The sequence below is a fragment of the Ranitomeya imitator genome, chromosome 1, assembly GCF_032444005.1.
Source record: "Ranitomeya imitator isolate aRanImi1 chromosome 1, aRanImi1.pri, whole genome shotgun sequence".
In the NCBI taxonomy this organism is placed as follows: domain Eukaryota; kingdom Metazoa; phylum Chordata; class Amphibia; order Anura; family Dendrobatidae; genus Ranitomeya; species Ranitomeya imitator.
Genome location: NC_091282.1, coordinates 406,745,112 through 406,770,898, shown reverse-complemented (window position 1 = coordinate 406,770,898; position 25,787 = coordinate 406,745,112). Strand labels below are relative to the sequence as shown.

At 44.4% G+C, this 25,787-nt stretch overlaps 1 protein-coding gene across 1 annotated transcript in view; it reads right to left on the bottom strand.

Annotated features, from left to right (window-relative positions):
- The window catches only part of KIF27 (kinesin family member 27), a 110,550-nt gene that overhangs the window by 11,616 nt on the left and 73,147 nt on the right, over nt 1–25,787 (bottom strand). The window contains exons 15-17 of the mRNA XM_069762724.1: nt 22,205–22,411; nt 12,634–12,832; nt 6,636–6,791 (exon numbers count right to left, since the gene is read on the bottom strand). Coding sequence (XP_069618825.1) covers nt 6,636–6,791; nt 12,634–12,832; nt 22,205–22,411 — 562 coding nt within the window. The remainder of the gene's footprint in view (nt 1–6,635; nt 6,792–12,633; nt 12,833–22,204; nt 22,412–25,787) is intronic.

Sequence of the window (25,787 nt, the reverse complement as noted above, 5' to 3'; positions counted from 1 at the left end):
GGAGCGCAGAATTTGCTGAATTTCTTTTCAAGTGTGAGGAGCCATTTTGCTTTTCCAGTCTTTGTACTAACAGTTACGTGGAAGCCCCCTATATTTCAGTGGACAGGTGAAGGACCTGAGTGGTGACTTCATTTTTTGTGTGGATTGTGTTGAAGATTTTATTGTGAACATTTTACATTACATTTATGATCACACTTGTTTTGAGCTTTACGTTGAACATTCACATTTGGGTTTCCATCTGAATCTCTGAGTGATGTGATTCAGATGGTACCCACGAGTGGTCCATTCACTATAATGTAATGAGGCAGCAGAGTTACTCTGGACTCTGTCTGGCATCTGTTCAGCGGTGTCCTTTTTTTCAGAAGTGCTTCCATCTGCCCACTATAGTGAATATTCCTCCAGGGTTCTGTCTAAATCAAGTATTTCAGGGATTTACAGTGTGATTTAAAACAAATATATTTGTACAACTTTTTTTTTTTCTACTATATTACTTATTCCCACTATGGACTTTCACTTTCAGGAGTCTGATCGCAGTTGTAAGGTATCGCAATGCAGGAGCATTGTGATACTTTATAGCCTGTCAGCCCTGCAGACACAAATTACGGTAGTTAGATCATGCACTGTGCATGATCTAACTAAACTTCCTAGTGGCTGGTGACCCGAATATCGTCATACATCAGGTCACCATGACAACAATCGGGACCCCGCCATGACGTCGCAGGGTCTCCGATCTAAGGGCATAGGGGCCTTCTTCGCTCTGCCTGCTCCTGAAATACTGCAATCGAGTTCGATCACAACATTTAGGAGGTTAACCCCTTCAAGACCCAGCCTATTTTGACCTTAAAGACCTTGCCGTTTTTTGCAATTCTGACCAGTGTCCCTTTATGAGGTAATAACTCAGGAACGCTTCAACGGATCCTAGCGGTTCTGAGATTGTTTTTTCGTGACATATTGGGCTTCATGTTAGTGGTAAATTTAGGTCAATAAATTCTGCATTTATTTGTGATAAACACGGAAATTTGGCGAAAATTTTGAAAATTTCGCAATTTTCACATTTTGAATTTTTATTCTGTTAAACCAGAGAGATATGTGACACAAAATAGTTAATAAATAACATTTCCCACATGTTTACTTTACATCAGCACAATTTTGGAAACAAAATTTTTTTTTGTTAGGAAGTTATAAGGGTTAAAATTCGACCAGCGATTTGTCATTTTTACAACGAAATTTACAAAACCATTTTTTTTAGGGACCACCTCACATTTGAAGTCAGTTTGAGGGGTCTATATGGCTGAAAATACCCAAAAGTGACACCATTCTAAAAACTGCACCCCTCAAGGTACTCAAAACCACATTCAAGAAGTTTATTAACCCTTCAGGTGCTTCACAGCAGCAGAAGCAACATGGAAGGAAAAAATGAACATTTAACTTTTTAGTCACAAAAATTATCTTTTAGCAACAATTTTTTTATTTTCCCAATGGTAAAAGGAGAAACTGAACCACGAACGTTGTTGTCCAATTTGTCCTGAGTACGCTGATACCTCATATGTGGGGGTAAACCACTGTTTTGGCGCACGGCAGGGCTTGGAAGGGAAGGAGCGCCATTTGACTTTTTGAATCAAAAATTGGCTCCACTCTTTAGCGGACACCATGTCACGTTTGGAGAGCCCCCGTGTGCCTAAAAATTGGAGCTCCCCCACAAGTGACCCCATTTTGGAAACTAGACGCCCCAAGGAACTTATCTAGATGCATAGTGAGCACTTTGAACCCCCAGGTGCTTCACAAATTGATCCGTAAAAATGAAAAAGTACTTTTTTTTCACAAAAAAATTCTTTTAGCCTCAATTTTTTCATTTTCACATGGGCAACAGGATAAAATGGATCCTAAAATGTGTTGGGCAATTTCTCCTGAGTACACCAATACCTCATATGTGGGGGTAAACCACTGTTTGGGCACATGGTAAGGCTCGGAAGGGAAGGAGCGCCATTTGACTTTTTGAATGAAAAATTATTTCCATCGTTAGCGGACACCATGTCGCGTTTGGATAGCTCCTGTGTGCCTAAACATTGGCGCTCCCCCACAAGTGACCCCATTTTGGAAACTAGACCCCCCAAGGAACTAATTTAGATGCCTAGTGAGCACTTTAAACCCTCAGGTGCTTCACAAATTGATCTGTAAAAATGAAAAAGTAATTTTTTTTCACAAAAAAATTCTTTTCGCCTCAATTTTCTCATTTTCACATGGGCAGTAGGATAAAATGGATCATAAAATTTGTTGGGCAATTTCTCCCGAGTACGCCGATACCTCATATGTGGGGGTAAACCACTGTTTGGGCACTCGGCAGGGCTCGGAAGAGAAGGCGTGCCATTTGACTTTTTGAATGGAAAATTAGCTCCAATTGTTAGCGGACACCATGTCGCGTTTGGAGAGCCCCTGTGTGCCTAAACATTGGAGCTCCCCCACAAGTGACCCCATTTTGGAAACTAGACCCCCCAAGGAACTTATCTAGATGCATATTGAGCACTTTAAACCCCCAGGTGCTTCACAGAAGTTTATAACGCAGAGCCATGAAAATAAAAAATAATTTTTCTTTCCTCAAAAATGATTTTTTAGCCTGGAATTTCCTATTTTGCCAAGGATAATAGGAGAAATTGGACCCCAAATATTGTTGTCCAGTTTGTCCTGAGTACGCTGATACCCCATATGTGGGGGTAAACCACTGTTTGGGCGCACGGCAGGGCTCGGAAGGGATGGCACGCCATTTGGCTTTTTAAATGGAAAATTAGCTCCAATCATTAGCGGACACCATGTCACGTTTGGAGAGCCCCTGTGTGCCTAAACATTGGAGATCCCCCAGAAATGACACCATTTTAGAAACTAGACCCCCAAAGGAACTAATCTAGATGTGTGGTGAGGACTTTGAACCCCCAAGTGCTTCACAGAAGTTTATAACGCAGAGCCATGAAAATAAAAAAAAAAATTATTTTCTCAAAAATGATCTTTTAGCCTGCAATTTTTTATTTTCCCAAGGGTAACAGGAGAAATTGACCCCAAAAGTTGTTGTCCAGTTTCTCCTGAGTACGCTGATACCCCATATGTGGGGGTAAATCACTGTTTGGGCACATGCCGGGGCTCGGAAGTGAAGTAGTGACGTTTTGAAATGCAGACTTTGATGGAATGCTCTGTGGGCGTCACGTTGCGTTTGCAGAGCCCCTGATGTGGCTTAACAGTAGAAACCCCCCACAAGTGACCCCATTTTGGAAACTAGACCCCCAAAGGAACTTATCTAGATGTGTGGTGAGCACTTTGAACCCCCAAGTGCTTCATAGAAGTTTATAATGCAGAGCCGTGAAAATAATAAATACGTTTTCTTTCCTCAAAAATAATTATTTAGCCCAGAATTTTTTAATTTTCCCAAGGGTAACAGGAGAAATTTGACCCCAATATTTGTTGTCCAGTTTCTCCTGAGTACGGTGATACCCCATATGTGGGGGTAAACTACTGTTTGGGCACATGCCGGGGCTTGGAATTGAAGTAGTGACGTTTTGAAATGCAGACTTTGATGGAATGCTCTGCGGGCGTCACGTTGCGTTTGCAGAGCCCCTGATGTGCCTAAACAGTAGAAACCCCCCACAAGTGACCCCATTTTGGAAACTAGACCCTGAAAGGAACTTATCTAGATGTGTGGTGAGCACTTTGAACCCCCAAGTGCTTCATAGAAGTTTATAATGCAGAGCCGTGAAAATAATAAATACGTTTTCTTTCCTCAAAAATAATTATTTAGCCCAGAATTTTTTATTTTCCCAAGGGTTACAGGAGAAATTGGACCCCAAAAGTTGTTGTCCAGTTTCTCCTGAGTACGCTGATACCCCATATGTGGGGGTAAACCACTGTTTGGGCACACGTCGGGGCTCAGAAGGGAAGTAGTGACTTTTGAAATGCAGACTTTGATGGAATGGTCTGCGGGTGTCACGTTGCGTTTGCAGAGCCCCTGGTGTGCCTAAACAGTAGAAACCCCCCACAAGTGACCCCATTTTAGAAACTAGACCCCCCAAGGAACTTATCTAGATATGTGGTGAGCACTTTGAACCCCCAAGTGCTTCACAGACGTTTACAACGCAGAGCCGTGAAAATAAAAAATCATTTTTCTTTCCTCAAAAATTATGTTTTAGCAAGCATTTTTTTAGATTCACAAGGGTAACAGGAGAAATTGGACCCCAGTAATTGTTGCGCAGTTTGTCCTGAGTATGCTGGTACCCCATATGTGGGGGTAAACCACTGTTTGGGCACACGTCAGGGCTCGGAAGTGAGGGAGCACCATTTGACTTTTTGAATACGAGATTGGCTGGAATCAATGGTGGCGCCATGTTGCGTTTGGAGACCCCTGATGTGCCTAAACAGTGGTAACCCCTCAATTCTACCTCCAACACTAACCCCAACACACCCCTAACCCTAATCCCAACTGTAGCCATAATCCTAATCACAACCCTAACCCCAACACACCCCTAACCACAACACTAACCCCAACACACCCCTAACCCTAACCACAACCCTAATTCCAACCCTAACCCTAAGGCTATGTGCCCACGTTGCGGATTCGTGTGAGATATTTCCGCACCATTTTTGAAAAATCTGCGGGTAAAAGGCACTGTGTTTTACCTGCGGATTTTCCGCGGATTTCCAGTGTTTTTTGTGCGGATTTCACCTGCGGATTCCTATTGAGGAACAGGTGTAAAACGCTGCGGAATCCGCACAAAGAATTGACATGCTGCGGAAAATACAACGCAGCGTTCCCGCGTGGTATTTTCCGCACCATGGGCACAGCGGATTTGGTTTTTCATATGTTTACATGGTACTGTAAACCTGATGGAACACTGCTGCGAATCCGCAGCGGCCAATCCGCAGCCAAATCAGCACCGTGTGCACATAGCCTAATTCTAAAGGTATGTGCACACGCTGCGGAAAACGCTGCGGATCCGCAGCAGTTTCCCATGAGTGTACAGTTCAATGTAAACCTATGGGAAACAAAAATCGCTGTGCCCATGCTGCGGAAAAACTGCACGGAAACGCAGCGGTTTACATTCCGCAGCATGTCACTTCTTTGTGCGGATTCCGCAGCGGTTTTACAACTGCTCCAATAGAAAATCGCAATTGTAAAACCGCAGTGAAATGCGCAGAAAAAAACGCGGTAAATCCGCCATAAATCCGCAGCGGTTTAGCACTGCGGATTTATCAAATCCGCAGCGGAAAAATCCGCAGAGGACCAGAATACGTGTGCACATTCCTAACCCTAACCCTAGCCCTAACCCTACCCCTAACCCTACCCCTAACCCTACCCCTAGCCCTACCCCTAACCCTACCCCTAACCCTACCCCTAACCCTACCCCTAACCCTACCCCTACCCCTAACCCTACCCCTAACCCTAACCCTATTCTAACAGTGGAAAAAAAAAAAATTCTTTATTTTTTTATTGTCCCTACCTATGGGGGTGACAAAGGGGGGGGGGTAATTTATTATTTTTTTTATTTTGATCACTGAGATAGATTATATCTCAGTGATCAAAATGCACTTTGGAACGAATCTGCCGGCCGGCAGATTCGGCGGGCGCACTGCGCATGCGCCCGCCATTTTGGAAGATGGCGGCGCCCGGGAGAAGACGGACGGGACCACGGCTGGATCGGTAAGTATGATAGGGTGGGGGGGGACCACGGGGGGGGGGATCGGAGCACGGGGGGAGGAATCGGAGCGCGGGAGGGGTGGAACGGAGCGCGGGGGGCGTGGAACGGAGCACGGGGGGACTGGAATGGAGCACGGGGGGGTGGAACGGAGCACGGGGGGGGGTGGATCGGAGTGCAGGGGGGGTGATTGGAGCACGGGGGGGTGATTGGAGCACGGGGGGAGCGGGCACGAGCACGGGGGGGAGCGGAGCACTGGACGGAGGGGAGCCGGAGCAGTGTACCGGCCAGATCGGGGGGGTGGGGGGGCGATCGGAGGGGTGGGGTGGGGGCACACTAGCATTTCCAGCCATGGCCGATGATATTTCAGCATCGGCCATGGCTGGATTGTAATATTTCACCCGTTATAATGGGTGAAATATTACAAATCGCTCTGATTGGCAGTTTCACTTTCAACAGCCAATCAGAGCGATCGTAGCCACGAGGGGGTGAAGCCACCCCCCCTGGGCTAAACTACCACTCCCCCTGTCCCTGCAGATCGGGTGAAATGGGAGTTAACCCTTTCACCCGATCTGCAGGGACGCGATCTTTCCATGACGCCGCATAGGCGTCATGGGTCGGAATGGCACCGACTTTCATGACGCCTACGTGGCGTCATGGGTCGGGAAGGGGTTAAAGTGCCTGATTCTAACAGCTAAAACCCGGCGGCGATCGCGCGCTCACAGCCTCTGTGCACGCAAAATTGCCTAGACGTATCTATACATCCCAAGTCAGTAAGTACCAGGCCACAGAAACGTACGGATGTGTCTAAGGTCAGAAAGGGGTTAATTCTCAAACATCCAAATTCACACATCAACTCTAATTCAAGTTGTCCTCATCATGCTATTTAGGGTGTCGTATACCATGTTACTGAACTTTGTGTATGATCATGACTTATAAGAATTTGTAGCCAACACTTACTATTGGAAACTGTCACATTTGCTTCCCCAACCAGGTCTCGTAGTTTCTTCCTTAATTCTCGGCTGGTCGTTTTGTAGAAATAAAGCTCTTTTTCAAGTTCTTCTATTTTTGTTTCATATGCCTTTATGTTTCCTGCAGTAATCCCTCTGTCATTATCTAGGTTGAAAAAGAAATAGGTCACTACTAATATCGGAATATAATATTCTGATAATTGGCAATCCGGCAATTGGTATTTATCCAATGTATATTTGTAACTTCAATGGTAACTCTACTACCAGAATCCTCACAGAATCACCTGAATGGGTGCGGTGAAGCATAACGTGACCAAGTGAGGCCTAGTCAGAGCCAGAAGGTGGGGATTGAAAACCAATATGAAGTGAGCAGAGGACAAAGGAGGAGCTGGGGCGGCAGAGAGGATGTCCTACGACCAATATACACTGTTCCAAAAAAATAAAGGCACCACTTAAACAACAGAATATAACTCCAAGTAAATCAAACTTCTGTGAAATCAAACTGTCCACTTAGGAAGCAACACTGATTGACAATCAATTTCACATGCTGTTGTGCAAATGGAATTATGAAATGAAATTATTGGCAATTATCAAGACACACTCGAGTGGTTCTGCCGGTGGGGACCACAGACCACATCTCAGTACCAATGCTTTCAAATGTAGGTTGTGCTTTCACACTCGTGGTAGCATGAGACGGACTCTACAACCCACACAAGTGGCTCAGGTAGTGCAGCTCATCCAGGATGGCACATCAATGCGAGCTGTGGCAAGAAGGTTTGCTGTGCTTGTCAGCGTAGTGTCCAGAGGATGGAGGTGCTACTAGGAGACAGGTCAGTAGACCAGGAGATGTGGAGTAGGCCGTAGGAGGGCAACAACCCAGCAGCATGACCGCTATCTCCGCCTTTGTGCAAGGAGGAACAGGAGAAGCACTGCCAGAGCCCTGGAAAAATGACCTCCAGCAGGCCACAAATGTGCATGTCTCTGCACAAATGGTTAGAAATCGACTCCATGAGGATGGTCTGAGTGCCCAACGCCCACAGATGGGGGTTGTGCTCACAGCCCAATACTGTGAAGGAAGCTTGGCTTTTGCCACAGAACACAAGGATTGGCAAATTCATCACTGGCGCCCTGTGCTCTTCACAGATGAAAGCAGGTCCACACTGAACACATATGACAGACATGACAGAGTCTGGAGATGCCGTGAAGAACGATCTGCTGCCTGCAACATCCTTCAGCATGACCGGTTTGGCAGTGGGTCAGTAATGGTGTTTCTTTGGAGGGCCGCACAGCCCTCCATGTGCTCGCCAGAGGTAGCCTGACTGCCATTAGGTACCGAGATAAGATCCTCAGACCCCTTATGAGACAATATGCTGGTGCGGTTGGCCCTGGGTTCCTCCTAATGCAGGACAATGCCAGACCTCATGTGGCCAGATTGTGTCAGCAGTTCCTACAAGATGAAGGCACTGCAGCTATGGACTGGCCCACCCCTTTCCCAGACCTAAATAAGATTGAGCACATCTTGGACATCATGTCATGCTCCATCCACCAACGTCACATTGCACCACAGACTGTCCAGGAGTTGGCGGATGCTTTAGTCCAGGTTTAGGAGGAGATCCCTCAGGAGACCATCTGCTGCCTCATCAGGAGAATGCCCAGGTGTTTTACAGTAGGGAGGTCATACAGGCACATGGAGGCCACACACAATACTGAGCATCTTTTCCTTGTCATGAGGCATTTCCACTGAAGGTGGATCAGCCTGTAATTTGATTTTCCACTTTGATTTTGAGTATCATTCCAAATCCAGACCTACATGGGATATTCATTTTGATTTACATGATAATTGTTATGTTTTATTGTTCTGAACACATTCCACTATGCAATGAATAAAAATTTTCAACTGGAATATTTCATTCAGAGATATCTAGGATGTGGTATTTTAGTGTTCCCTTTATTTTTTTGAGTAGTGTATATTATCTTTTTATTCCTTTCCAGACCTTTCGACTATTACACTCTAGGGTCTGCAGAGACCACAGAGCATCACTAACATTTTTTCGGTGGCAGATTTGATTTGGATCAAAGTTTATTCAGACAGAATCAAATCTTTTCACAGATTCAAGTGAATCTACCCAAAACAAATTCCAGGAGATTTGCTCAATTCTACTTTGCTGTTCTCTTTTTTAAATTGTTAATATCAGGACTGACAATGGCTTTTCCATGTTTTCCAAACATTCAAAAACCAGCAGAGAACTATACTTCTCGTTTCACAGGCCGGAAATCTGCTTTCACTTTTAAAAATGTATTTTTTCCCCCATAAGCAAACCACTGTTATTGGATAGAAATCCATATATAGTTACATAGTTACATAGTTATTAAGGTTGAAGGAAGACTATAAGTCCATCTAGTTCAACCCATAGCCTAACCTAACATGCCCTAACATGTTGATCCAGAGGAAGGCAAAAAAAACCCATGTGGCAAAGAGTAAGCACCACAATGGGGAAAAAAATTCCTTCCCAACTCCACATACGGCAATCAGACTAGTTCCCTGGATCAACGCCATATCAAGGAATCTAGTGTATATACCCTGTAACATTATACTTTTCCAGAAAGGTATCCAGTCCCCTCTTAAATTTAAGTAATGAATCACTCATTACAACATCATACGGCAGAGAGTTCCATAGTCTCACTGCTCTTACAGTAAAGAATCCACATCTGTTATTATGCTTAAACCTTTTTTCCTCCAAACGCAGAGGATACCCCCTAGTCCCGGTTTCAGGTCTATGATTAAAAAGATCATCAGAAAGGTCCTTGTACTGTCCCCTCATATATTTATACATTAACATAAGATCACCCCTTAGTCTTCGTTTTTCCAAACTAAATAGCCCCAAGTGTAATAACCTATCTTGGTATTGCAGACCCCCCAGTCCTCTAATAACCTTGGTCGCTCTTCTCTGCACCCGCTGTAGTTCAGCTATGTCTTTCTTATACACCGGAGACCAGAACTGTGCACAGTATTCTAAGTGTAGTCGAACTAGTGACTTGTATAGAGGTAAAATTATGTTCTCCTCATGAGCATCTATGCCTCTTTTAATGCATCCCATTATTTTATTTGCCTTTGTAGCAGCTGCCTGACACTGGCCACTGAATATGAGTTTGTCATCCACCCATACACCCAGGTCTTTTTCATTGACGGGTTTGCCCAGAGTTTTAGAATTAAGCACATAATTATAAATCTTATTTCTTCTACCCAAGTGCATGACCTTACATTTATCCCCATTAAAGCTCATTTGCCATTTATCAGCCCAAGCTTCTAGTTTATATAAATCCTGTAATATAAAATTGTCCTCCTCTGTATTGATTACCCTGCAGAGTTTAGTGTCATCTGCAAATATTGAAATTCTACTCTGAATGCCCCCTACAAGGTCATTAATAAATATGTTAAAAAGAAGAGGGCCCAATACTGACCCCTGTGGTACCCCACTGGTAACCACTACCCAGTCCGAGTGTGCTCCATTAATAAACACCCTTTGTTTCCTATCCCTGAGCCAGCTCTCAACCCACTTACACATATTTTCCCCTATCCCCATTATTCTCATTTTATGTATCAACCTTTTGTGTGGCACCGTATCAAAAGCTTTTGAAAAGTCCATATACACTACATCCACTGGGTTCCCTTGGTCCAATCCGGAACTTACCTCTTCATAGAAACTGATCAAATTAGTCTGACATGAACGGTCCCTAGTAAACCCGTGCTGATACTGGGTCATGAGGTTATTCCTCTTCAGATACTCCAGTATAGCATCCCTTAGAATGCCCTCCAGGATTTTACCCACAGTAGAGGTTAAGCTTACTGGCCTATAATTTCCGAGTTCAGTCTTTGTCCCCTTTTAGAATATTGGCACCACATTTGCTATACACCAGTCCTGTGGTACAGACCCTGTTATTATGGAGTCTTTAAAGATTAAAAATAATGGTCTATCGATGACTGTACTTAATTCCTGCAGTACTCGAGGGTGTATCCCATCCGGGCCGAGAGATTTGTCAATTTTAGTGATTTTTAGACGCCGCCGCACTTCCTGCTGGGTTAAGCAGGTGACATTTAATGGGGAATTTTTATCACTAGTCATTTTGTCTGCCATGGGATTTTCTTGTGTAAATACTGATGAAAAAAAGTCATTTAGCCTATTGGCTTTTTCCTCATCCTCATCCACCATTTCACCCAGATTATTTTTAAGGGGGCCAACACTATCATTTTTTAGTTTCTTACTATTTATGTAGTTAAAGAATATTTTAGGATTATTTTTACTCTCTCTGGCAATGAGTCTCTCTGTCTCAATCTTTGCTGCCTTGATTTGCTTTTTACAGAATTTATTTAATTTTTTGTATTTATTTAATGCCTCCTCACTACCTACTTCCTTTAATTCTCTAAATGCTTTCTTTTTGTCCCTTATTGCGCCCCTTACAGCTCTATTTAGCCATATTGGTTTCCTCCTATTTCTAGTAGGTTTATTCCCATACGGTATATACTGTGCACAGGTCCTATCCAGCATGCTAATAAACGTCTCCCATTTTCTTTGTGTATTTTTGTGTCTCAGGATATCGTCCCAGTTAATTGCACCAAGATCCTCTCTCATCCGTTGGAAATTTGCCCTCCTGAAGTTTAGTGTCCTTGTAACCCCTCTATTACACATCTTTTTAAAGGATACATATAAACTTATTATTTTGTGATCGCTATTACCCAAGTGACCCCCAACCCTTATATTTGATATGCGGTCTGGCCTGTTGGTTAATATTAGGTCTAGCAGTGCCCCCCTTCTTGTTGGGTCCTGAACCAGTTGTGAAAGGTAATTGTCTCTCATAGTTGTCAAAAACCGATTACCTTTGCTGGAACTGCAGGTTTCTGTTCCCCAATCTATTTCAGGGTAGTTGAAGTCCCCCATAATAATGACTTCTCCTTGAGTCGCAGCTTCATCTATTTGCTTTACGAGGATATTCTCCATTGCTTCCATTATTTTTGGAGATTTATAACAAACCCCTATCAGTAATTTATTTTTTTTCCCCCTCCCCTTATCTCCACCCACAGGGATTCTACATTTTCATTAAATTCACCTATATTATCACGCAGGATGGGTTTTAAGGATGATTTTACATATAGACACACCCCACCCCCTCGCTTATCTGTACGGTCATTTCTGAACAGGCTATAGCCCTGCAAGTTAACAGCCCAGTCATGGCTCTCATCCAGCCATGTCTCAGATATCCCCACCATGTCATAATTATGCTCCAACAACATTAGTTCTAATTCGTCCATTTTGTTGGCGAGGCTTCTGGCATTAGTATACATACATTTTATGTATCTCTCTGCACCTCTATTCTTTCTTAAATTATTAACTGTTCTAACCCCACCCCCCATGCCACCGCCACCCCCAACTTCCTTATTTGTGCCCAGGTCTCTATCTGCACTATCTTCCATTCCTATAAAATGAATACCCTCCCCCCCAATTCCTAGTTTAAACACTCCTCCAACCTTCTAGCCATTTTTTCCCCCAACACAGCTGCACCCTCCCCATTGAGGTGCAGCCCGTCCCTAGCGTAGAGCCTGTAGCCAACTGAGAAGTCGGCCCAGTTCTGCAGGAACCCAAACCCCTCCTTCCTACACCAATTCTTGAGCCACTTATTAACCTCCCTAATCTCCCGTTGCCTCTCTGGCGTGGCACGTGGTACAGGCAGTATTTCGGAAAATACCACGTTGAAGGTCCTTGCTTTCAGCTTGCGGCCTAATTCCCTGAAATCATCTTTAAGGACCTTCCACCTACCTATGTCTCTACATTATGCATAGTTAGTATAAAGAGAATTCGTAACACACAATTTCCGACATAGGGTTTGGCGTGCTTAACATTGCTTGTATTTCACTTAATTCCATAGCTCGCCATGTTGAGCAGTGTATCGAAATATATATATACTCTCACCTCCATTAGTAATCATCTTACCGTTAAACTGCTGTAACAGAAGCTGCATCTTTTGTTCATGCTCCTTTTGCTGCTGTGTTAACCGTCTGTCATTTTGCAATGTTAGATGTTCTATGGCCGACTCCAGCTCTCTTACCAAGTTCTCTTGCTCTGACACCTTCATAGCCAGTTCCTGTTTGTGTATCTGCAATTTCCGTTCAGTCTCTCGAAGGTTAACCACCTAAAACATAGGAGTCAAATTGGTGACAATAACCAGAATATACTGAGGTTGGCCAGCCTGCTTTGGTAGCTACTTAAAGAGGATGTCTGGCCTCAATTGATAAGTCTTCAGTCACTCAGCGTGACTGCAGACTCCTGAATCTCCCCAGCGCACGCACTCTGTAGTTGAGACATAACTAATGTAGCCAAAACACAGAGACCGGATCTGCAGCTGAAAGCTGGTGCTAGACCCAGGGATAGTAAGTACTATCTGTGTTTGTTGTTTTTGAAATATGCAATTGTTTGGTAACACTTTTGTGAGAGTAAAATACTCTGTCACGACTGTTGCCGGGTGTGCCGGGACCATGGGTTCCTTCCCTGTCCCTAACACTAAGGGTGCCCTAGCTCGCCCGGTTCCTAGGATTATTCCTGATGGTGAAGATGTCGGGACCACATACCTTGCCATAGCTCCTGAATCCGCCCTCAGTCTGTACCCTTCCCGCACCCAGGGAAGAGGGGAATAGTAGTGTACTGTAATACACCAATCAGACTAACAAGCTAATAGAACATGGCAAATGAAAAATACGAAACATACAAATATACTTACACATGTAACAGGAAAATGCACTGGAGAGCGGAGGATGGGGTTAAACCAAAGTAGGAAAAGAAAGGTAATTATCACACACTCAAAACCTAGCAACAGTCACATATAAATCCACCAAACCCCTTCTCTTATAATAACTAACAACAACCTCCAGCCACGCAGCATAAGCTAACTATGACAATGAGTGCTAGCCAGGGCCCATATTATATAGGAGATGGGAGTAGTTAAAAGTGCACAGCTAAGAGCCTTTATGCTGTAGGAGTTCTCAACTTAGCAGATTAACCCCTGTACTGCCAAAATAAATTTACACAGTTTAATAAGAAGGTGAAGTGCTTCTAACCAGTGCAGGAGTAGTAGAAATCAGACGCTGCTGTCTTCTGGCTCCACTCTGTCGTGGTAAACCCGTGACAGTACCCCCATTCTATGAATCACCTCCGGAACCTCAGAACCAGGTTTATCAGGGTGTACCTCGTGAAAAGACAGGATCCGCCTGGCCGCATGGACATCAGATACTAGTACCCACATCCTCTCTTCAGGACCGTATCCCTTCTTGTGTACCAGATACTGACGTGACCGAAGAACTAGGCGAGAATCAACGCTCTTGGCTATTTGAAATTCTAAACTACCATGCTACGGGATTGACGACGGTTACAACCTTATAAGGACCGATGAACCTGGGACCCAGCTTTCAAGAGGGAACCTTCAACTCAATGTTCCTTGAGGATAACCATACCAAGTCATGAACACACAGGTTTAGACCTACCAAATATCTCCCATCAACCGCAATCTTATATTTGGTAGGTAACCCAATCCTCATGATTATCAGACACAAAACACCTAAGAGAAGTCTCAAGGTTCTAGTTATCCTGTTCAGTTTGCCGTCCAAAATTTGGAAAAAACTGCACCCCCTGGTCAGACACCATATCGGTTGGGATCCCATATAATTTTACTATCTCTTCAAGCAATACTCGTCCGCCAGCCGGTCTCCCTACTAAAGCTGACGTAGTGTAGATCAGCCACGGAAACGCGGTCGGGGTCGTCGTATATATGACCCAGCAGTAGAAAAAAATTCTTCCACCTTCTGGAGCGACTGGGAGTGAGACGGGAGGGAGAATGCCCATGCCTGGGGGTCACCCTGAAGGAGCGAGATTATTATGCCCACCCATTGCTCCTCAGTTCCTGAGGGACAAGGACGTAACCTGAAGTTAAGTTTACAGGCCTCCCTGAAAACAACAAACTTGTCACCTCCCCCCCCCCAGAGAACCTGTCAGACAAAGCGATCTTGGTCCCTAAACTTGATGTGTTAGGGTGCTGCAAAACGACAGTGCCTAGATCTGCCTCCTCCAGGCTGAGCTGCTGCAGTTGCCCAGTCAAAGCAGTAATAGGATCCATAATGAATAAAAAAAGTCTTAGTTACTTACTGGTAATAGAATTTTTTGGAGCCCATGACAGCACCACAAGAGAGGGAATCCGCCCTTCAAGGACAAGAAACCTACAGACATAAAAGAGTGGCACCTCTCCCAAGCATCAATTGGATTACAGAGCAAGAGAGAACCTCCCATGGTTAATATCAGAAAACATACAATACACCTAAAACCAAATGATTTCACAACCGTAAATACTTACAAGTGGAAGAAGTGCCCACCCACACATGAAGGGAGGGAATATAAGGGTGCTGTCATGGGCTCCAAAAAAATACCGTTACAGGTAAGTACCTAAGACTTTATTCAGTCTCCCATGACAGCACCACGAGAGAATTACAGAGAGGTAAGAAATTTAGGGAGGGACCACAGCGTCAAGTACACTGAATCCAAATGTGAAATCGGAAGAGCCACCCATATCCAGCCTATAATGTTTATAAAAGGTGGAAGGGGAAGACCATGTAGCTGCCTTACATATCTGCTCTATCGAGACCTCTGATCTTTCCGCCCAGGAGGCTGCCATGGCCCATGTGGAGTGAGCCTTCAGACCTTCTGGCGCTGTCTTGCCACTTGTCGTATAAGCTAATGATATAGCCTCCATAATCCAGCTAGCTAAAGTGCTTCTTGACACTCTAAGACCCTTTCTAGCCCCCTGGAAGGACACAAATAAGTAGTTATCCTTTTTCCAAGGATCAGTGACTGACAAGTACTCCAACAGACACCTCCTGGCATCCAGGGTATGAAGCTTCAATTCCTTCTGGTTCTGGGAGGACTATTTTCCTGCAGCCCAAGGAATTTGGAAACTACCTTTGGTAAGTAACATGGATCTGGCTTTAGGATAACCCTATCCTCCAGGAACTTGGCACATGGTGGTAGCCTAGAAAGAGCCTGAATCTCACTCACCTTTCGGGCAGATGTCAATACTACTAGGAGGGCTACCTTAAGGGAAAGCACCTTTATTGGGGCTGGGTTCAAACGGTGAACCTGTCATAGCTGTCAGGAACAGGTTCAGGTCCCATGGCATTATTCTCTTAAGGATGGGCCTAGATCTAGTTGATGCCTTACTAAATCTAGCTATCCAGTAATTCCCTGCGATATCACAGCTAAACAGGGCCGCAAGGGCTGATACCTGGACTTTGAGAGTACTCTTGGATAGACCCATCTCAAGCCCTTTCTGAAGGATCTCCAAAATCTGACCTATTGGGATCTTCCCCCCAATCTTAAAATTTGAGGTAGACAAAAACCTTTTCCAGGTTCTGGCGTAGATTTTGTTCATGACCACTTTCCTACTCTTTAGATGAATGGCTATCAAATTAGGAGAAAACCCTCTTTCCCTCACAACGACCTTTCAAATTCCACACCACCAGGTGAAGCTCGGCCACTCATGGATGGCAGACTGGCCCCTGGGGGAGGAGATCCAGGAGCTCCGGTAGCACCCAAGGCTCGGAGACTGGCATAGTCCTCAGCCACGAAAACCATGCCCTTCTGGGCCCAAAGGAGGCAACCACAATAATCCTTGCCCTATCTTCTCTGACCTTCCTCACTACCAGTGGCAACAGAGCTAATGGGGGAAAGCATAAACTAGCTTGAAGTTCCACCTGATCAGGAAGACATTCACTACTAGTAGCTTTTCTCTGGGATTGAGAGAACAGAACTGCTTCACCTTTCTGTTCTTTTTGGTGGCGTAGAGGTCTATGTCAGACAACCCCACATCCGCACAATATGCTCGAAGACGGAACCATTCAGTTTCCACTCTCCCTGCATGAGTAAGTTGCGACTCAAAAAATGTGCTCTGATGTTTTCTTTTCCTCTTATGTGAAGAGCAGTCAGTGATAGAAAATGGTTTTCCGCTACTTGAAACAATCGTTCCGCCACTATCATTAAGGCTCTGGACCGGGTTCCCCCTTTGTGCTTGATGTAGGCCACCGTCACCTGTTTGTTGGAGAGGATCCTGACATGACCGCCATCAGTTCTTTCAGGTTAGATCAGCTATCTAGCTGTTCTCCTTTCCAAATTCCCTGGACCATGACCTCACTCAGATGAGCCCCCCAACCTGTACGGCTAGCGTTTGTAGTGACTACCCAAGATATATGATTTACCCAGGGAACCCCTCTGGTTAGATTAGCCCGATCTAACCACCACGTCAGAGACTGAAAAGAAGATGGGAATAAAGTCATTAGCCCATCCAGGTATGCCATGAGGAATCTGTGATTAAGAAAGATGTCCCACTGTAAGGCTCTTGTATGAAATTGAGCCCACCGGACTGCTGGGATGCAGGAGGTTAATTACCCTAAATGGGACATTGCATTTCTAAGGGACATAGATTGACTGTTTAACGCGCTCATCGCCTGATGTTGAATGCTATCTAATTTACTAGCTGGTAGTCGACACTCCTGAATCTCTGAGTCTAGAATTAGCCCTAGGAACTACTGCACCTTTAGGCGCTCTAGGCACGATTTCTTAATGTTCAATAGCCACCCCAAGCGTTTCAAGGTGGCCATTATTTCTTGTACTTGCGTCAAGCAATGATCAGCCGACCTGACTACAAAAAGAAAATCGTCCAGGTAGGGAATAATCAAGGCACTGATTTCACGTAGATGAGCCATGACCTCTACTACTACCTTTGGGGCAATGGCCAAACCAAAGGGGAGAGCTCTAAATTGAAAATGTCTAATTGTGCATGCCACCTGTTGTGCATCAACAGCTGACATGTGGCCGCAATGGGCGCGAGCGGAATCGTGATCCGCCCGCGCCCATTAACTAGTTAAATGGCGCTGTCAAACTCTGACAGCGGCATTTAACAAGTGCCGCCAGCCACGCATCTGGAAGCGCTCGCATTGCCATAATAGCCTGAGGCCTCCTTGAGACCTCTATGGTTGTTGATGGCAGATTGCTGTTAGCATCACCCTGTGGTCGGCGCTCAAAGCAAGCCTGTAATTCTGCTGCATAGAGGTGATTCTGTGCTTCACCTCTACGTAGCAGAGGCGATCGTGTAGTGCATGCTTCTAGCCTCCTATGGAGGCTATTGAAGCATGCCAAAAAAAATGTGTTTAAAAATATAAAAAAAATAAAAAAAAATATAAAAAGTTCAAATTACCCCCCTTTCACCTCAATCAAAATAAAACAATAAAAAAAAAATAAAAAAAAATCAAACCTACACATATTTGGTATCGCCGCGTTCAGAATCGCCCGATCTATCAATTAAAAAAAAAGGATTAACCTGATCGCTAAACGGCGTAGCGAGAAAAAAAATCAAAATGCCAAAATTACGTTTTTTAGTCGCCGCGACATTGCATTAAAATGCAATAACGGGCGATCAAAAAAAGTATCTGCACAAAAGTGGTATAATTAAAAACGCCAGCTCGGCACGCAAAAATTAAGCCCTCACCCAACCCCAGATTACGAAAAATTGAGATGCTATGGGTATCGGAAAATGGCGCAATTTGTTTTTTTTTTTTAGCAAATTTGGGAATTTTTTTTCACCACTTAGATAAAAAAAGAACCTAGACATGTATGGTGTCTATGAACTCGTAATGACCTGGAGAATCATAATGGCAGATCAGTTTTAGCATTTAGTGAACCTAGCAAAAAAGCCAAACAGAAAACCAGTGTGGTATTGCATTTTTTTTTTTCAAATTTCATTGCACTTGGAATTTTTTTCCCGTTTTCTGTTACACGACATGGTAAAACCAATGGTATCACTCAAAAGTACAACTCGTCCCGCAATAAATAAGCCCTCAACATGGCCATATTGACAGAAAAATAAAAAACTTATGGCTCTGGAAAGAAGGGGAGCGAAAAACGAAAATGAAAAAAGCTCCAGGGGTTAAAGTTCCCATGTCCTCAAAGGGCAAAGAGGATGTCTTTGATGTCTTGGCCACAGAAAGTTTCGGGGCCTTATCCCAAGAACTTGACACCGGGTGGTCAAAAGGATACTTCCTTTTAAACGTTGGGGGAGGGAAACCTTTCCTCTCTGGTCTCTTCCACTTCTGGCGTACCAGAGAGTGGATCTTATCATTCAACGGGAAGGACCTGCGCTTCCTCTGGTCCAGTCCCCCAAACATGACATCCTGAACAGATCGCTCAGGCTTTGACTCTACTATCCCCATAGTATTCCTAACCGCCTTCACCAATTTATGCACCCGGTCTATGGGGAAACAGAAGTGACCAGAGTCGTCTTCCGAAGAAGATGACCCGGAAGAATCTTCGCCCCTAACAAAGTCACAAGAAGTGTCCGATTCTGGGAACCTAGTCTTCCTTCTTTTTCCCTTCCCCTTATTGGTATCTCCCTGGGACAGGAACATCATGGACTCCTTTACTTCAGTCCTAATAATTTCCATTAGACTTGTAGCGAAATTAGGTGTCTCCTCTGCTATAATCTGCTGGATACAAGACTGACACAAATTCTTTAGATAGGAGTCTGGCAAGAAGGGCCTGCAAAGTGCACACTCCTTATGTCTCGATTTCCCTACACACTTCTTTCGTGACAGGAATCAGGAGAAAAACAAGGGGAAGACTACATCACGGAGTGAACTTTCACAAAGATCACTTACCAGTGCGAATCAAATGAATAGGTACCAGATTACGAGGGAGGCATATTTCAGCTGAAGGGTCTTCCCTGGAAGCTGCTGAATCGTCCACTCTGCTGGAGCTCCTCTGACTGGCCCTATACACAGAATCCAGGTGCTCACTTACATGGCCACTTCCCACACTGTCACGAGGTGGTCGTCGGGATGCACAAGGCTTCTGACTGAGCTGCCGCTGCTGCTGTACAGGATGTACCTATTCCTGCTGCTCGCATGACTTCATCCTTACAGAAAAAGAGTCTGGCCCAGAATCAAGGAGGTCTGTGCAGGTGCCTTTTTTTAAACGCTGGGCACGTCCCCATCCAGTGACCCCAGATATCTTGGTCAGCAGGTCACCTGATCTTCAGTGCCATCGTGGAGATCTCCTCCCTAGAGCTCACCAGCCGTGCCCCCACCAGACATGATGCGGTCCCCAGAGCGCTCCGCCCCCACCTACATGCACAGAACCCGCGACCACCAGCCACGCACACTGCCATGTGACCCCCGTCGACTGATCCAGACTTCTCACGGATCCCCGGTCACGTCACAGGGCCCGCCCCGGACGCCTCACCACAGTGCCCCCAGCCGCATGATCAGGGCCGCCTGGGCATGTCACCAGGCTATGCCCCGAACGTATCATCAGGCCACGCCCTAGACACATCACCAGGGAATCCACCAGCCGCATCATGGAAGGGTCGTCCCGGCCACGTCATCAGGGCCCGCCTCGACCGCGTCACCAGGACTGGCCGCGTCACCGCCCCAGACACGCCCATGGACACATCACCGGGAGTCCCCGAATGCACCACAGGACCCGCCAGCACGTCATCAGGGCCGGACGCTCCACGCAGGAGACACCACTGGCAAGCTCCAGGGGCATAGTCACTTGTCTTCAGACACCAACCATCCGGAGCTGGTAATCCTTCCCAGACACAGCTCCACCTGCTCCGCTTACTACAGTGCAGTCCACCCTGGACCCACTGTGGCGCTTACAGGGACTAGTACTGGCCGAGGTTTCGGCCAGAGCTAATTTCTCGACTTTGTTGCCTGGTGTCCTGGGACCAGGGACTCCTTCGATGTCCCTAATGCTAGGGGCACCTTAGCTCGTCTGGTTCCTCTGATTATTCCTGATGGTGAAGATGTCAGTGCCACATATCTTGCCTTAGCTCCTGAAGCTGCCCTCAGTCTGTACACTTCACCCAGGGAAGAGGCTAGTAGTAGCACCGTACCGTAATACACTAACCAGACTAACAAGGTAATACGAATAGGGGTAACGGAAAATACCAAACATACAAATATACTCACACGTATAAGAGGAATGCACTGAGGAATGGAGGATGCGGTTAAACCAAAGTAAGAGAAGATAGGAAATATCACACACTAAAAATCTAGCAACAGTCACAGATAAACCCAACAAAAGCCTTCTCCTATAATAACCAGCAACCATCTCTGGCCATGCAGCAAAAGCTATGTCTGACAATGAGTGCTAGGCCAAGGCCCCGATTATATAGGAGATGGGAGTGGCTAACTGTGCGCAGCTGAGAGCCTTAACGCTCCAGGAGCTCTCAACTGAGCACATAAGCCCCTGCACTGCCAAAATAAATTTACACCATTTAATAAGAAGTTTAAGTGCTTCTAATCCGTGCCGGGGTAGGAGAAATCAAATGCTGTGGTCTTCTGGCTCCTCTCTGTCGCGGTAAACCTGTGACATACTCCTTTAGGAATAAATAAAACTACAAGGTTGAAATCACTCTGTGTGACTGCAGACTTGTGAATCTTCACATCATGTGCATTGTGAGCTGGGAGGATTCTCTGGTGCCGGTGGTCATGTAACTACAAGTATACGACATGCATACACCTTGCCCCATTCAGACTAGATACAAGCATATTGAGAGAGGCATGAATAACTCTAACTGGAATGTGACAGTCAGTATGCATACCGCTGGCATCGGAGAATCCTCAGTGTGAGGATACACAAGTCTGTAGTCACATATAACACCTATTCCAGCACAGAACTACTTGAATATGCAAAACTGCATGAAAACCAGAAGAGAAAGAAGAGTACTTGTACTTGAGTTCAGATATTTTCCACCAGGAGATTTTGCTGCAGATTTTAATATTTGCATGGTGCAAAGTATTTTTTTGAAGTTTATTATTCATCATAAAGTCCACATGAACACAAAATAGCCTTTCTCTGGCTAAAAGGGCAAATTGTCTATGATGCAACAAAATCACGGGCTCACTTGCTTAGCGTCTAGTCCGTTGCTCTAGCAGGGACTGACCAGCACATGAAGGCCTTTCCACCTCACAACACAGACACTGAATGGGGCATCTGGGCTGCCTAGTCTAGGCCATTTCAAGACCTGGAATTTGAGGTACGGTAACTGCCATTCCCTCCCAGCTCTACTGGCTGTCCATAAACCCGGACCCATTAAAAAACCTCTCAGCACTATATACACATATATATCGTAGGCAGGCAGCAAGATGGCACTGATAGGGTGCTGAGAGGTTTTGATTTAGTGGAGCAGTGCGAGTTCAGATGTCAGGAATGATGGGTAAGAGATGGGTGGGACCAGTTATTCCCATCCTTCAATCCAGGAAATTTAGCTATTCAGCTTGAGTTAAAAAGGGCAGCAGAGCTGCTCATAACTGGCTGGCTGTGGAGGTGTGAGCACCTCAGGTCTGATTAGAGGACCTGTAGGATACTGGTCGGCCTTGCAAGTGGTTGATAGGTCCTGCAAAGCCTGGATGTCAGGCATATCGACATTTCTGTTGGTTTCATTGAATTATTCTGAAGAAGTTCCCACCTTGTTAAAGTATTTGATGAGGATAGATCTGGTCTCAGCAGCAGAAAGCGCACTGAACTTCTCGATGACGTTGGCTTCACTTTCTGTGAGAATCTGCGATGAGTCCTTTAAGGCTTGTTGTCGACTTTGAATGCATTCATTCTTGTACTCAATGGCAGCCTCCAAAGCTTCTATTCCCTCTTCCAGCTGGAACAAGATGTGCTCTTCCTGCCAAGCAATATAGGACAATCTCAGTATGCTTCAGCAGAACCCATTACATAAATATATACTGCTTACTAGATCCCAAGAACAGGTGAACATGAATAAGAACATGCTACTACAAATTATAGCAATTTGTTACATAAGTTTTTAAAGTATAACCGAAACAATTACTCCATATTGATGTTAAATAGTGATGAGCGAACGTACTTGCATGTTATCTTAGCATCTCGGGCGAGCTCGGATAATATGTTCGAGTCCTTGCGGCTGCATGATTTGTGGCTGTTAGACATCCCCAACACATGCAGGGAATTGCCTAACAGCCGCAGGGACTCAAACATGTTATCCGAGCACGACCGAGATACTGAGATAACACCCGAGAATGCTCGGATAACAGGTTATCCGAACACATTAGCTCATAACTAAATGTTAAATTAACTTGTGGAAGAACTCTGCTGGCCATACACTTCCTACTTTTGCTATAAATATAAAATAGACAGCCAAGTTGTGGTTAGCATTTGCGTCATACACAGCCCCAGTATCTCCAGCAATCCCAAACTTCAAAGTGTAGGGAATGTTATAAAATAACAATTACTTACCCTATGAACCCACTGCCATGGCTCTGGGGGCACTGGAAGTAGCAAGCAATATTGGCCTCAGTGATCATACTGTCATATACAGCGTGTGACTGATGAGACCAATGATTGGCTGCAGCAGTCACATGAATGGATGTAATTCCATCACTGTAGGATTAGCAGGGATTCAAGAGTTGAATAACACAGGTCTGCGACTAAAAAGCTGTTTGATTATTTTCATCTAATTTCCATGTATTTTGGTGTGCTGAAAACGAAAAAAATATTGAAAAAAATCCAGGACGTCAGGATTTGCCACAAAATGCAAAATTCTCTTCAAATTTAGTATATTTTTCTAAATTTTTGGTATTTTTTTTATCTTAGGGTTTTAAAAGTCAAAATTACTATTAATTAATTCACATCAGTGCATTGAAGATATACAAGACCCTGACTACAAAAAAAATCGTCGGACGAATGCTGAAAGCATTTCAAGCTTTAGGTTGCCTGATGAGTTTGAAAGTGCATTTCCTCCATTCCCACCTTGACAACTTTCCTGAAAATTTGGGAGCTGTGAGTGAAGAGCAAGGTGAACGATTCCACCAGGACATTAAAGAGATGGAAAGAAGAAACTAGGGAAGATGGAGCATTACAATGATGGCAGACTACTGTTGGACGCTTCAGAGAGACATTCCAGATGCTACTCACAAGCGTAAATGTACCAAGAGAAGCCTTACAGGGAAGAAGAATCGATTTTAGTGTGTGTTAGTGAGCTCATTGCAGATAAAAATGATTTTCATGAAGCATTTGTAATAAAAAAATTAATTTTATTAGTCTATTTTCATTTATTTTGAGGTATTGTCTTATTTAACATAGTTACTTAAATTGACAGAAAACGTGATGTCCTATGACAAAACGGAGGTCATTTTCGGATTCAGAGCACATAAAAACAAAGATTGCGTGGAATAACCAAAACAGCTCTTGAAAAAATTTTTTTTGCAGACCTGTGTAATTGTTGTGATCCTATTTAACATTTCTTACCTTAACCCCTTAGTGACAGGGCCAATTTGGTACTTAATGATCGGGCCAATTCTGACCACTGTCACTTTATGAGGTTATAACTCTGGAACGCTTTAACAGATACCGCTGATTCTGAGAATGTTTTTTCGTGACATATTGTACTTCATGTTAGTGGTAAAATTTCTTTGATATTACTTGCAATTATTTATGAACAAAAGGAAATATGGCGAAAATTTTTAAAATTTTGCAATTTTCAAACTTTGAATTTTTATGCCCTTAAATCAGAGAGATATGTCACACAAAATAATTAATAAATAACATTTCCCACATGTCTACTTTACATCAGCACAACTTTGGAAACAACATTTTTTTTTGTTAGGAAGTTATAAGGGTTAAAATTTGACCATCAATTTCTTATTTTTACAACAAAATTTACAAAACCTGATACCCCTTATGTGGGGGGCGACCACTGTTTGGGCGCATGGCAGAGCTCAGAAGGGAAGGAGCGCCGTTTTGAAATGCAGACTTTGATAGAATGGTCTGCGGGCGTTATTTTGCGTTTGCAGAGCCCCTGACGTACCTAAACAGTAGAAACCCCTTTCAAGTGACCCCATTTTGGAAACTAGACCCCCCAAGGAACTTATCTAGATGTGTGGTGAGCACTTTGAATGCCCAAGTGCTTCACAGAAATTTATAATGCAGAGTCGTGAAAATAAAAAAAATTTTTTTCCACAAAAATGATTTTTTTAGCCCCCAATTTCTTATTTTCCCAAGGGTAACAGGAGAAATTGGACCCCAAAATTCATTGTCCAATTTGTCCTGAGTACGCTGATACCCCATATGTGGGCGGGACCACTGTTTGGGCACACATCAGGGCTCAGAAGGCAAGTAGTGACGTTTTAAAATGCAGACTTTGATGGAATGGTCTGCAGGCGTCATGTTGCATTTTCAGAGCCCATGATGTACCTAAACAGTAGAAACACCCCAGAAGTGACCCTATTTTGGAAACTAGACCCCCAAGGATCTTATCTAGATATGTGGTGAGCATTTTGAACTCTCAAGTGCTTCACAGAAGTTTGATGCAGAGGCGTGAAAATAAAAAATCTTTTTTTTCCACTAAAATGATTTTTTAGCCCTCAATCCTTTTTATTTTCGCAAGGGTAACAGGAGAAACTGGACCCAAAAAGTTGTTTTCCAATTAGTCCTGAGTACGTTGATACCCCATATGTGGGGGTAAACCACTGTTTGGGCGCACGGCAGAGCTCAGAAGGGAGGGAGCACCATTTGACTTTTTGAGCACAAAATTGGCTGTCGCGTTTGGAAACCCCCTGATGTACCTAAACAGTGGAAAACCCCCAATTCTAACTCCAACCCAATTCAATCTATAACCCTAATCAAAACCCTAACTCCAAAACACCCCTAACCCTAATCCCAACCCTAATCACAACCCTAACGCCAAAACACCCCTAACCCTAATCCCAACCCTAACCCTAATCAAATCCCTAAACCCAACACACCCCTAATCATAATCTCAACCCTAACCTCAAACCTAACCCTAATCCCAATACACCCCTAACCCTAATCCCAACCCTAACCTTAACCCTAATCCCAAACGTAACCCTAATGCCAACCCTAATCCTAATGCCAACCCTAACCCTAATACCAACCCTAACCCTCATCCAAACCCTAATCCCAACCCTAACCCTAATCCCAATTCTAAGACTAACTTTAGCCCCAACCCTAACCCTAACTTTAGCACCAACCCTAAACCTAACCCTAACTGGAAAATGGAAATA